Consider the following 12,333-nt stretch of genomic DNA (forward strand, 5'->3'; position numbering starts at 1 on the left):
CTGCTGTAGAGGACTGTAATGACCGTTGCTAAGGAGGATCAAGAAAGAGAAAGGAAAGGAGGTTCAAATAAAAATATACCTTAATAATGAAATGTTTCCATACAAATCATAATGTTCTGCACATTTTTTGGCGTCCCACTTGCAATGCGTTCGGGCCGCAGCCCACAGGTTGGGAACCGCTGCTCTGTTTCTGTGCCTCAACTTTGTACATTATACATTTGTATTATTTAAAACAAAGCATTGATGCATGCTCTGTACACATAGCCAGGTGTTTTGGCCTCATGGTACTAAGATACTTGACTTTAAAGGAATTATTTTCCTGCCATACCTCAAAAGGTACAGGACATAGTGATCTAGAAGTATGTAGACTATTTTACAAACCAGTCCTGCCCCTGTGGGAGGAGAAATCACATCTGACTCCTTCAGTCCTCACAGCCAATCAGATAAGAGTAGTTTCTTTCACCTTGCAGAAAATACTCACATCGACACTTCCAACATTGTCATCTGCAGGTAAAAAAAATATCTTTACTTTTTCTTATTCCATATGCTATATCCTTCTTGAATTTACAGTGTTGTTAATATCCTAGCTTATTTGGTTATCAAAATAAGTTAATATTGGTTTTAAGGATAATGGATCTACAGAGTTGTTATCTCAAGGAAGGACATATTGCATTTTTGTAAGCTTTAAACAAGTGAATTCCCTAATTAATTAGAACAACTCTATGTCTATGGGACATGCACATGTAGGATATCTTCAACGAAGGGGGCCAAACAAGTGAAAAATGAACATCAATGTTAGAGATAAGAATCAGAGCTGTTATGGCAAGGGCCATACTGTACCGTTCCTATCTGATATAATAAGTAAGCACCTGTTCAGTGTGAATTGTAGAAACGTTAGAATTGTCCCCTTTTTTACCATGTTAACATCAGTTTTTACTGTTATAAAATGCTTGTACCTTAACTGTAGTTTTCATGTTGGTGTATCTTTTGTCTTTCCATCTGTGTTGCTAAGGGAATTCTAGCACTGTAAACATGTTTATAGTATAAACATGTGGGCTATTCTGAGAGAAAGAATGATGCAGCAGTTTTTTGCTAATCAGCATGATCTCTTGTCTATGTTCATTTTGCCTTTTCATTATAAAGTTCTTCTTATTTCTGTTAGAAATGAATAGTAGGTTATATAAAATTGAAATGGATTAGGCCTGGACTCTCTATACTCCCATCTGTACATGTCCAACCATGAGCTCTATGAGCCCTTCCAATCCGGCTTCAGACAGCAACACAGCACTGAGACCGCCCTCATCAAGATCACCAACGATCTCCTCATTGCTGCTGACTCTGGCCGCCTCAGCATCCTCATCCTCCTGGACCTCTCTGCAGCATTTGACACCATCTCTCACAACATCCTCCTCACCCGCCTCTCATACCTCCTAGATGTCACTGGCACAGCGCTGTCCTGGTTGACATCCTACCTCCACAACAGGAAACAGTTTGTATCCATCAGTGGCTCAAACTCACCCCTGGCCCCAGTCCACCACGGTGTACCCCAGGGCTCTGTGCTTGGCCCCCTCCTGTTCACCATTTACATGCTCCCCCTCGGCCAGATCATCCGACATCATGGACTCAATTTCCACTGCTACGCTGATGATACCCAACTGTATCTCAGCACCACCCCATCCTCCCAGCTCCCCCCTCAGTCTCTCATCAACTGCCTGCATGACATCAAAACATGGATGTCTTCCAACTATCTTAAGCTGAACAGCAATAAAACAGAGCTCATGGTTGTGGCACCCAAGGCCCTGCTCCAGAAGGTTGGTGACTTCGTCCTCGAGGTCGACGGCTGCTCTATCTCCCCGGAATCTCCTGAAGCCCGCAACCTGGGTGTCATCCTCGACTCCACCCTTTCCTTCCATTCCCACGTCAAATCTGTGACCAAATCGGCCTTTTACCACCTGAGGAACATTGCCAGACACCGACCGTCACTCTCGGAGTCGGTTGCCGAAACCCTAGTGCATGCGTTTGTCACCACCCGCTTGGACTACTGCAAAGGTGTCCTGTTCGGGGTTCCCAACAAAACTCCGGACAGGCTCCAGTATGTCCAAAACTGTGCTGCTAGCGTACTCACGCACACAAAGCCGTGGCAGCACATCACTCCCACTCTCATTCACCTACACTGGTTGCCGGTCAAGTCTTGCATATCCTACAAAGTCCTCCTCCTTACCTACAAGTCCCTCCATGCCCTTGCCCCCCAGTACCTATCGGACATCCTTCACCCACATGCCCCACCCCGGAACCTGCGGTCCTCAGACTCTGGCCTGCTTACCACCCCCCGCACCAAACTGCGAACCTTCGGGGACAGAGCCTTCAGTGTGGCAGCCCCCACCCTCTGGAACGCTCTCCCTGCGGAGATTCGCAACATCCCCACACTTGATGCCTTCAAAAGGGCCCTCAAGTCCCATCTGTTGTTTTGTCTGTCTGATTTTTGTTTTATTATGTTTGTTTTTGCCCTATTACTTGTAAAGCGACCTTGGGTCCCTTGAAAGGCGCTATATAAATCCAAGCTATTATTATTATTATTATTATAATTGCATTATCATTACTTTGCTGTGACCTAAGGGCGTTATTAGTTGGCCTGTGTGTAAGAATTTCCCCAGGGTATTACGAGTGTTTATGAGCTTTGTGTAGCTTTGTTGTATGAGAAAAACACTTCACAGCATAGTGCAACATGGGTTTGTGTATAGAATCTTTGAATGCTGTTATGATTGTCTTTTATACATGCATGCCCTTTCATCTTATTTCCAGGTCCTTGTTTGGGTATTAGTGATGTCTGCCATCAAAGGAAAGAAGTGCACACGTATGACCAGGAGGCTGATTCTCTCGGTTTTATTGACCAACATCATGTTGTTGCTGTACTGCCTCACGAACCTAACCCAAGTTACGATTAGGTAAGGATTTTAAAGTAAAGCCTTTCTTTATTTTGTGAAATCAGTTCATCTGTTTGTTTACCTGTATATTTTATTCACAGGGACTCCCAGCAAGACACATGTCCTCTAAGTATGGTGAAATTATTGACGAAAAATGTAAGCTCACCATCTCTCAGCACGTCAGAAGTTAGCTCCCCCAAAGTAAACATCATGTTCATGAAAACCCACAAAACTGCCAGCAGCACCATACTCAACATCCTCTTCAGATTTGGACAAAAGCACAAGCTTAAATTCGCCTTCCCTGAGGGCCGCAATGACTTCTTCTACCCGTCACCTTTCCTCTGCTCCCAGGTGAAGGACTACAGGCCTGGAGACTGTTTCAACATTGTTTGTAACCACATGCGCTTTGCCCATCAGGAAGTAGCCAAGCTCCTGCCTCCAGATGCTGTTTACATCACCATCTTACGTGACCCAGTGGATCTCTTTGAATCATCTTTCAATTATTATCACAGAGTAGTTCCTCTCACATGGAGGATCAATGGAGAGAACCAACTGGTGGAGTTTTTGAACAATCCTCACACCTTCTACAGTCCAGAGGCTTTCAACTCATTCTACCTCAAAAATCTGCTCTTTTTTGACTTTGGTTTTGACAACAACCTGGAGGGTGATGATCCTCGTGTAATGAGGGATATTCATAAGTTATCAACACGTTTTGATTTGGTTCTTGTAGCAGAATATTTTGATGAGTCACTTATCCTGCTCAAGGACACACTGTGTTGGACCATGGAGGACATACTGTATTTTAAACTCAATGCTCGCAGGAGATCATCTGTATCTCGACTGACCCCAGAGTTGAGAGCCAAAGCTTTACAGTGGAACGGGGCTGACTGGAGACTCTATCAGCACTTTAATTCTACTTTCTGGGCAAGAGTTGAGGCGTATGGGAGAGAAAGAATGAAACAAGAGGTAAAAGAGCTCAGGAGAAGAAATGCAGAGATGAAGGCCATCTGTATTCAAGATGGAGGCTCAGTGGAAGCTCAAAATATTCACGACAGTCGTTTCCTGCCCTGGCAGCCCGTTGGAGAGTCTTCCATTCTTGGGTACAACGTGAAGCAAAATATTGATCCACAATTCAGGGAAATCTGTGAAAAAATGCTCACACCTGAAATACAATACTTGTCACAGCTGGGCGTAAGCCTGTGGCTGACTAGACTATGGGGTTGGTTCAAAGATACCGTTTTTGGAGATTGAATTGGACTAAAATGTTTTACGTGTTTAGTTTAGCAGCAAGCTAGAGACCACTTTGTTATTGCACCTACCTTTGAAATAACATGATACTTGAGATGTATGTATCACAGCACTAATGGGCAAAGCTTATTTGCTTTTATAATATGTCCACTGTTAGGGAATAATTCTGTCTTTACTTCTAAATATTTAACCTATTCTGTGTGTTGACATTTACGACCATCCCTGCTTTTAATCTCCCGTAAGGAATGTGATAATGGAGTCGTGTTGATACTACCCGGTTTTATGGCCTGACCTGGCGGGCACAGGGGGGGTTTTACGACTGTGAGAACGCGGGCTTCTAAGCACCACGGATGTCAAAGACATCTCCATTGTTCCCAGGTGTTCATGTACCTCCCCCCAATATGTGGGTTGACTCTCTGTAAACTAGTTAAAGGGTCTACCAAGATGCGAGGCGGATCAGATTTGACATGGCAACCCACCCGTGCAGTCAGAACCTTTGACTGTGTGACTTGTGATGTGAATTTCTCCGGCCGATGCTTGTAGTAAAGATCTGTGTTTGACATCAAAGCTCCAACTCTCCTCGTGTCTCTCTGAGTCCTAACTCTCCATTGCTGCAGAAGTTTCCCTTACATCCACTGCAAGGGCAAATTATTACGTTTTTTTTTTAGCTCACAGGAAAAATACCAGGATGGGACATAATACAGTCAGTGCTAACTATAATGTTGTTTTAAATGTGTTCTTCTCATTCATTGGGACATACATTGCTAGTGTGCCCCCTATAGGCCTGAGTCTCAGGTGCAGTTACATGTAATTGATTTGAACAGTAGTGACCTTACCTGACCTGTTTACAAGATGTTTTCACTATTGACGGGCATTGTTTGACATTGCAAATTAAAAGGTGGCAGCTACCGTTTCTATATAATACTTCTTCTTGTTTGGGCCAAAATTATCATCCAGCTTTAATATGTTCCTTGTATGGAAATGGTCCATACAAATGTTACCTCTCATTCATGTTTTTTTTGTATAGCCTGTTTTAATAAAATACAATTTAACTGGATATCTCAGCTCCATTCAAGCGTTATGTTTATTCTTTGGTATAAACACTACTGGGTGAGGAACTAAGGAACTACAGCTTATTGGAAACTAGGATTGGTTAAAAACATATGGCTATTTCATTATAGTACAGACTTCTGTTTCTGTACATTTTAATTTAATTTCCTTTATGTTTAAAACCAGAGAACCAAGCTGTACAACCTTATCTTTGAAATGACACTAAATATACATAAAACTGACATGAAGGGGACACAATGTATACAACCACTGAATACTTTTATAATAAAGACTAGACTCAAGAACTATATAATGCTATAAATCCTTCTCAGTCATTTTATCAAGATACTAGGGCTGCTCAATTAATCGTATTTTAATCGCAATTACAATTATGGCTTGCAACGATTACGAAAACAACGTAATCGAAATAAAAAGATTATTTTTTTATAACTTTTTTTTGTATTGGTTTTTCAGTTGAATTATAGTTAAAGTTCAGGGTAACCAACTGTTAAAAACATACTGTTCACATTTTTTTCTCCAATAAATTGATGTTTTCAAAGTAAATGGATAATCGTTTTTAATAATCGTGATATCAATTATTGACCCAAATAATCGAGATTATGATTTTGCCATAATCGAGCAGCCCTACAAGATACTCATTTGATTTGAAGTTGATCCTCTTGGTTTAGATGACCTAATGTGGCTAGAGTGGGTGCTTATGAAAATGCTAGTAAGTCAAACAAAAGTACTTTGTTAACTCAATTATACAAACATGGGTTAATGATTAGAGGTAACTGAGTTATTTAGATTGTTAAAGTTTCAGCTATTCTGTCATCAGATTATTTAATACGATTTGTTAAAACACTGTTGTTTCTTTTGATGTGAAATATTATTTATTTAATTTAAATAAAAAGCAATGTTAGTTTTGTAAACAATTTGTTAAGTTAATTTAATAATATATGTATTTTTGAATCAAGTATTCATCTTTATTGTCTTCATTGTTAGTTTCCACATGCCTAAAACAACCTCAAGCTAAATCTAAAAGTTGATGGCTAAATAAGAGCGTTTGAGAAATTGTGCAAGGCATAATAGTCCGAATAGCCGATTCATCGTTTCATTAATCAATAGATGAATCGATTATCAAACTAGTCGTTTGTTGCAGCCCTATTATCCCATGTATAAATAAACGTGTTATTCAGCAACCCTTGCAATTTGGGATTTTACTTTTGGTTGGTAGACTTCAGTGAGCTGGTCATTTCAAAAGTAGCTCACCAGCCAAAAAAGTGTGGGCACCCCAGTAACTAATCTAAGATGCTTTGACATATGCAAGCCATATGATAAATCAAAAACATTGCAAGGTTTGTACGTCATTAACATGTTTAATTTAAGCATTTACAATATGTGGGGGGAACGTAGACATTACATCTAACAACAGGAAGGAGGGGACGAGGTGACAGGAACCGTTTGCTCCATCTTCAAGGTGGTCTGGACAGTCAAGCGGCTCTCACAGGTCCCACCTGGCATGACTTTTGAGCACATTGTCCATGTTGACTGATGATTGATTCAGGTGTGGAGTCCAGGAAGAATGGAGAATGGAAGTGTGACAACAGTTGCACTTCAGCCTTAGGTAACCCGACCTATTCCTCCTCCTTGATCTCGTATTTGTGTTCGATGTGTTCCCACAGTTTCTAAAAAATAAGTACATATAAGGCAACGTTAGACTTGTCATGTGAACAAAAACAGATACTTTATTCATCCCAAGTTGTGAAATTGTTTTGTCACAGAAGCATTTTGACTGTCAATGTACAAGAATAACAACAATTGTTAAAAGTCGAATAAAATAAAAACAATATATACATATTCTCATTAGAAACAATACATATTAAGAAGAGTTTCTAAACACTATTAAATATACAGAATACATTAGAATACTCTAACATACCAATCTACTGAAGGGACAGAAACGTATAAAGATAGTGTACTATACATTAAAAAAGTGCACACAATGTAAAATATATCCTGGTAAGTAGGTTACAACATTTATGAGGTTGTAATAGTTTGTAAAAAAGGAAGCAAATGCTCGGTTTAGCAGGGAGGCTAGGTTAGTTTAGCTAACACTAGCGCTGTTTCGCCCTCTGCTTGCAAGGTCAGGATAACACCGGCATTATAACACAAAATTAAACACTTACCCCGCGATTCAGTTCCTCAAAAATTGCGTCACCTCCTTGGTCAAACAGTCGTTCAAAGAAGACCGCTCCAACCATGATGGTCACGGCGAAAGTGGACGTTCTCCTGAAGAGCAGATTGTAGACGGACTTAGCCAGCGACATGTCTTCGGTGGATTGACGGAAGCTGAGGTGACACGCTTCCGGCCCAAGAGTGGGTCGATTCGCTTTTTGACCCTGCGAAGACACCGTATCCCCAGTGGGGAATGGTTAGCAAACGATTAGCATAGCATTACTGTAAGATTTCATTGTTTTTCACGTCAGTTTGCTACACAATGTGGATTCAAAGCAAACAGCACGGAGGATGACATCATGGTTCGCCAATGGTTTGTTGTATTTTACTTTTAAATGTAATATACACAGGGTTTAACGTTTACGGATGTCACAATAAGCATGTAACGTTAAAATAACTATTCTCATTGAACAATGCTATGAGCCAATGATTATGGATGTTAACGTTTACTTATTGGGGGAGAGTTTACATGAGCATCAAACTGCACGTTTACATTTCAGAATATTTTACCTTTAATATGTTCATATTTGTATCATCACAGTGGAATAGGAAGTCATACCAGATACTATTAAAAATAAAGGCACTTCCATGACCAAACCAGCAGATAGCAGTAAACGTTAGATAATGTTCCTGGTGTTCTTGATTGTAGGCTAGATCAGGTTGTTTCCTGTTTTTGCCTCCCATTTAATCATTTTAAGCCTTGTGCCATATTTTTTCATGAAAATTATAAGAGTATGTGATCCGAAAGTAAACAACCATATGACATGCTAATTGCTATTATGTAGATGTTAACAAACTTGCATTGATGCACAATTCTGAAATGGAAAAAATAAATAATTCTGTGACAAATGTGAATTGTAAATTGGGTCGGCTATGTCATTTTAACTGTATCAGGATGGCATTTTTATTTTTTGTGGGGGCTTTTCAGTCCTGAAGAGAATAGTTGAGTAATGGATTAACAACATAATAGTTAATTGTACACGTGCAGTTGAACTATAACGCCCTTTATTCTGGACAGACCACATGTTTTGTTAATAGATCAGTGTGTGCACAATGACAGTCAATTAATGTACGACACAGAACAATTTAATTCAGCACAGCTATTCTCTCACCATGTTGTGATCCAGCAGTTATGTGAATGTGTTTTGTTTCTCTTTACTGTCCATAGCCATTTAAAAGGTGACATCTTGCTGGTTTGAGCACATAACCTGCACCATGGGAAGGAGATACTACTGTGACTACTGTGACCGGTCCTTTCAGGACAACATGCACAACAGGAAGAAACATTTGTTTGGTGTTCAGCATCACAGAGCTAAAAAGGCCTGGTACGACTATTTCAGAGGTGAGACTTTCAGTTTGTCCTTAGACCTGAGAGAGATGTGATTGTAAATGTTTGTTTTAGACTAGACAGTGATCCTAAACATTACAAATTACTATTTAGAATGCTATTTCTTCAACCTATTTGAGATTTTGATTGGAGAATTAAGCTTGCTTACATTTCATTATGTCATATTGGCTGGCCATCTGCTTATATTATGATGGAAGGTTATATATACAGCCATTGACAACACTATCATTTGTGTTTTTACAGACTCCTCAGCTATTCTGTGTGATGAGCAATTAAAGAAACCCTGCAGGAAGTTTCTCCAAAAAGGTAACTTAAAGCAATTCAACCATACATTTATCCAATGACCAGGAAATTATATTAAATGCACGTTTTGTTATTGTAATAATAATTATTTTCCCTGTCCTTTTTCAGGAATATGTGATTTCGGCCCTAACTGCAGGTTTTCTCACATGTCTGAAGAAGATATGTTTCACCTACAAAGACAGGTGGAAGGTAAGCTGTAACCAAATGGAAATGATGTTTACCATGTGATTAAGATATGTTTTTTAAAGGAAATCAACACAGTTCCTCACAAACAATGTGCTACACATTTAATACACATGGCATTGGCAATTATATATAATATTATCTAAATAATTCTTGAATTAGTAGGTGGTCATTCAATATTTAACAACCATCTTACCAATGGCCAACACATTGCATATTTTTAATATCTTAAATGTAATCCTGCATAAGGAAGGTTTAAACCCTCTTCAACAAAAGGTACCTAGGGTTAGCATTTCCTGATGCATTCCCTAAAAAATAAATAATATTATACACTAAATTGTCAAGCGCATTTGGTCGTGATCGACTGACAGTATGGCTGCAAGAAATGATTATTATCATCATCAATAATCTTTATAAATAGTGAAAAATGTGTTTTTCTCAAGTCCAAAGTAATGTTTTGGACTTTGTCACTCCAAAACTAAAATTAATTCAGTATAATATTATGTTAAACTGAGGAAAAGCAAGGATTCTCCATTTTATGGGGATGCAAATAGTATTATTTGCCATTTTTGCATGAATGACACTTGATTATTAAAATATGTGGCAGGTTCTAGTTGACAGGAGTACGATTGAATTCTTTCAGATGAAAGACGTCTCAGAGAGGGTGCTGAAGACAGCAGGATGCCGGGGCGCTGTGTAGAGGACTGGCTCTCCAGAAGGGAAAAGAGGCGAAGTGCCCTCGGTAACCAGGGGTATGCACCTTCACCTTTTGTTTTGACCCTTATTCATACATTGCTAATGATTCGTCTTCATTTAAAATTCAACTTTTTAATTATTTATCTCTTCAGAGATCTAAAAGATAAGGACGACAGTGAAGAGGTCCAAGAAGAAAGTGACATACCTCCACAGCTCCTCTCCGTCCATGATCTCCCGCCCTCTCTTCTTCCTCCTCCTCCCAGCGGATGGAAAGGCAAAGTGAACTCAGAATGGGGCTGACTGATATTCACTTTGTGGTTCACATCACTGTTAAGCTGGTGTGCAACATTGGTAGAATGAAATGTACAGAATACATATGAGATGTCTTTTTTTAGTTTTAAATGAGATATTTAATTGAGTCATACATAGGAAGGTAAACCTGGAATGACATACAGGCGGTGCATAATGAATCTCATGATTTACATTTTGGCAGTCTGTTGTTGATTGCTTCGCTAATGTGAAGTCGAGTGCCTTTACCATGAGACTCCCCTAAGGAGTTACATTTGATGTCATGAAGAATGGAGCATTGCTGAGCAGATGGAAATTATTTTATTGTTAAATTTTAATCCTCTGCCACGTCACCGGGGGAATCAATGATCTGTCAGATTTTAATTTATAACCCAGCCAGCACCAAAACACTACTCTACTTCCTAAATAGTAAAGATGGCAACCTAATGATCTCGATTAATTTGTATACTAAAATCTTTCATAGTTATCATAGCGCATTTCAAATGTTATGATACATGTAATTGTCTTTGGCCTTTATAAAGTCCCTTTAATGTATTTCTCATAATGGGTTTTGCTGAATTTCATTGCGTTTATTTCGGTTTTGTATTATTTTATTTAACTATTAATCTGCTGTCTTGGCCAGAATATACCTCTGACTTTAAAGGGGCCCTGTTTTGTTTTATCATATACACATGAGGACAGATGCACAACCAAGAGAGTGAAGAAGAAAGCAAACATGAATGTAAACTGAGTTATTTTTTGTATCAACATTTAGAAATTGTTTTTGCGAATCTTTAATGAGGACAAAAGCACACAAACAGTTTGATGGATATCACAAGTACACAGTGCATGTTGGTGAGAGAGACACAGATTTAGGTATAACATATTTTTGGATAATACTTTAAAAGATGCATTTTAATATGGGTTTAGGCTATAAAAGTTGAATAACTCATATTTAGTCATTTAAGTTGTCAACTTGTGGATTTATTTAAAACTGGATCCTGGAAAGTACCCACTTATTCTCTGTACTTGATGTTAGTATCAATGATGTTGTTCTGTTGTTCACAGTAAATGTTCTTTTTTTTAGATTGGTCTTATGTTCCTTTTTATTTGCAACAAAGGTCACATTTGTACACAGAAAAAAACCCCTTTAAGTGCCTTTGTTTTTTATTGGATACATGCATCCAGACAACACTTACAGTAGTGTATATTTGATGCAGTAATCTCTACATGGGACGTTACAGAAATAAAACAGCGCTTGGTATTCTCAATCTAAACATTAAATTACTAGTAATGTCAACAGCAGGGTGATACAATCATTTACCAGAAGTGAGAGGGATCTTTACCAAGAACATGGAAGAGAGAAAGCTAATACATCAATACTTATTGGTAATTGAATTACTAATGAGTCATGTCAGTTAGAAAAAACATCAGATTCATTTTTGTCTTAAGCAATGATTTAGTAAAATGGACTTACATTTCTTCTTAGAAGTTTTCTAAAGTTACTCTAAGTCAAGGCATGAGAGCGCAGATCTTACTTCCAAAGACAAAGGCACAAACAGAACACTACAGTCTGAATCAAAGTAATAACAATAAAGACAATCCTTGAACAGAGTGCACATACATTAAAGCACTGTAACATACAGAATAGGACACCATAATTGCTTATATCTCTTAAGACAATATTTGACACAATAACTATATTTTACATTCACACAAAATCCATACCTTACATGATGTTCACATAAAGAGGTAATGTGATGTCATATTATAAGTTCATACATAAACAGCTACTGTATTTGAGATAAAATATCTGTTTTATTGCCAGAATGATACTCGCTGTTTCGTACGTTCCTCTCGTGATATAGCTTTGATAAACTTCAAGATAAAAAGAGCAAAAAAAATATATAGCAATTTGTAAAACTTGTTGAATTCAACAGAAATTTGATAAAACATTTTGAAAAATGAATATTACCAAATAAGAAATGTTAATGTTAGTGTGTGACACACAATTACTTGCATCTGAATGTCCAGTCAACCTGGAAATTATATCAG

The 12,333-nt window shown here is 38.5% G+C and overlaps 3 protein-coding genes across 4 annotated transcripts; 2 read left to right on the top strand and 1 right to left on the bottom strand.

The window, feature by feature from the left end:
* Positions 1 to 482: 482 nt before the first annotated feature.
* On the top strand, positions 483 to 5,334 carry gal3st1b (galactose-3-O-sulfotransferase 1b). Of its 2 annotated transcripts, XM_034208558.1 has the most exons (3): positions 483 to 510; positions 2,803 to 2,945; positions 3,026 to 5,334. In XM_034208558.1, the coding sequence occupies exons 2-3, from the start codon at positions 2,824 to 2,826 to the stop codon at positions 4,173 to 4,175; spliced, it is 1,272 nt and encodes a 423-aa protein (XP_034064449.1). In that variant the 5' UTR covers positions 483 to 510; positions 2,803 to 2,823; the 3' UTR covers positions 4,176 to 5,334. The 2 variants fall into 2 exon arrangements, with proteins under 2 accessions (XP_034064449.1, XP_034064448.1); XM_034208557.1 differs by lacking the exon at positions 483 to 510 and having other exon boundaries at positions 2,615 to 2,945.
* A 1,247-nt stretch (positions 5,335 to 6,581) lies between these two features.
* On the bottom strand, positions 6,582 to 7,583 carry LOC117541394 (cytochrome b-c1 complex subunit 9). Its single transcript, XM_034208546.1, has 2 exons — positions 7,412 to 7,583; positions 6,582 to 6,910 (listed from the first exon to the last, which is right to left on the bottom strand). Exons 1-2 carry the CDS (start codon positions 7,550 to 7,552, stop codon positions 6,860 to 6,862), a joined length of 192 nt encoding a protein of 63 aa, XP_034064437.1. The 5' UTR covers positions 7,553 to 7,583; the 3' UTR covers positions 6,582 to 6,859.
* Positions 7,494 to 11,366, top strand: zmat5 (zinc finger, matrin-type 5). Its single transcript, XM_034208545.1, has 6 exons — positions 7,494 to 7,773; positions 8,629 to 8,802; positions 9,052 to 9,114; positions 9,220 to 9,300; positions 9,938 to 10,046; positions 10,143 to 11,366. Exons 2-6 carry the CDS (start codon positions 8,676 to 8,678, stop codon positions 10,288 to 10,290), a joined length of 528 nt encoding a protein of 175 aa, XP_034064436.1. The 5' UTR covers positions 7,494 to 7,773; positions 8,629 to 8,675; the 3' UTR covers positions 10,291 to 11,366.
* The last annotated feature ends 967 nt before the right edge of the window (positions 11,367 to 12,333 follow it).

This window comes from Gymnodraco acuticeps, unplaced genomic scaffold (genome assembly GCF_902827175.1).
Source record: "Gymnodraco acuticeps unplaced genomic scaffold, fGymAcu1.1, whole genome shotgun sequence".
In the NCBI taxonomy this organism is placed as follows: domain Eukaryota; kingdom Metazoa; phylum Chordata; class Actinopteri; order Perciformes; family Bathydraconidae; genus Gymnodraco; species Gymnodraco acuticeps.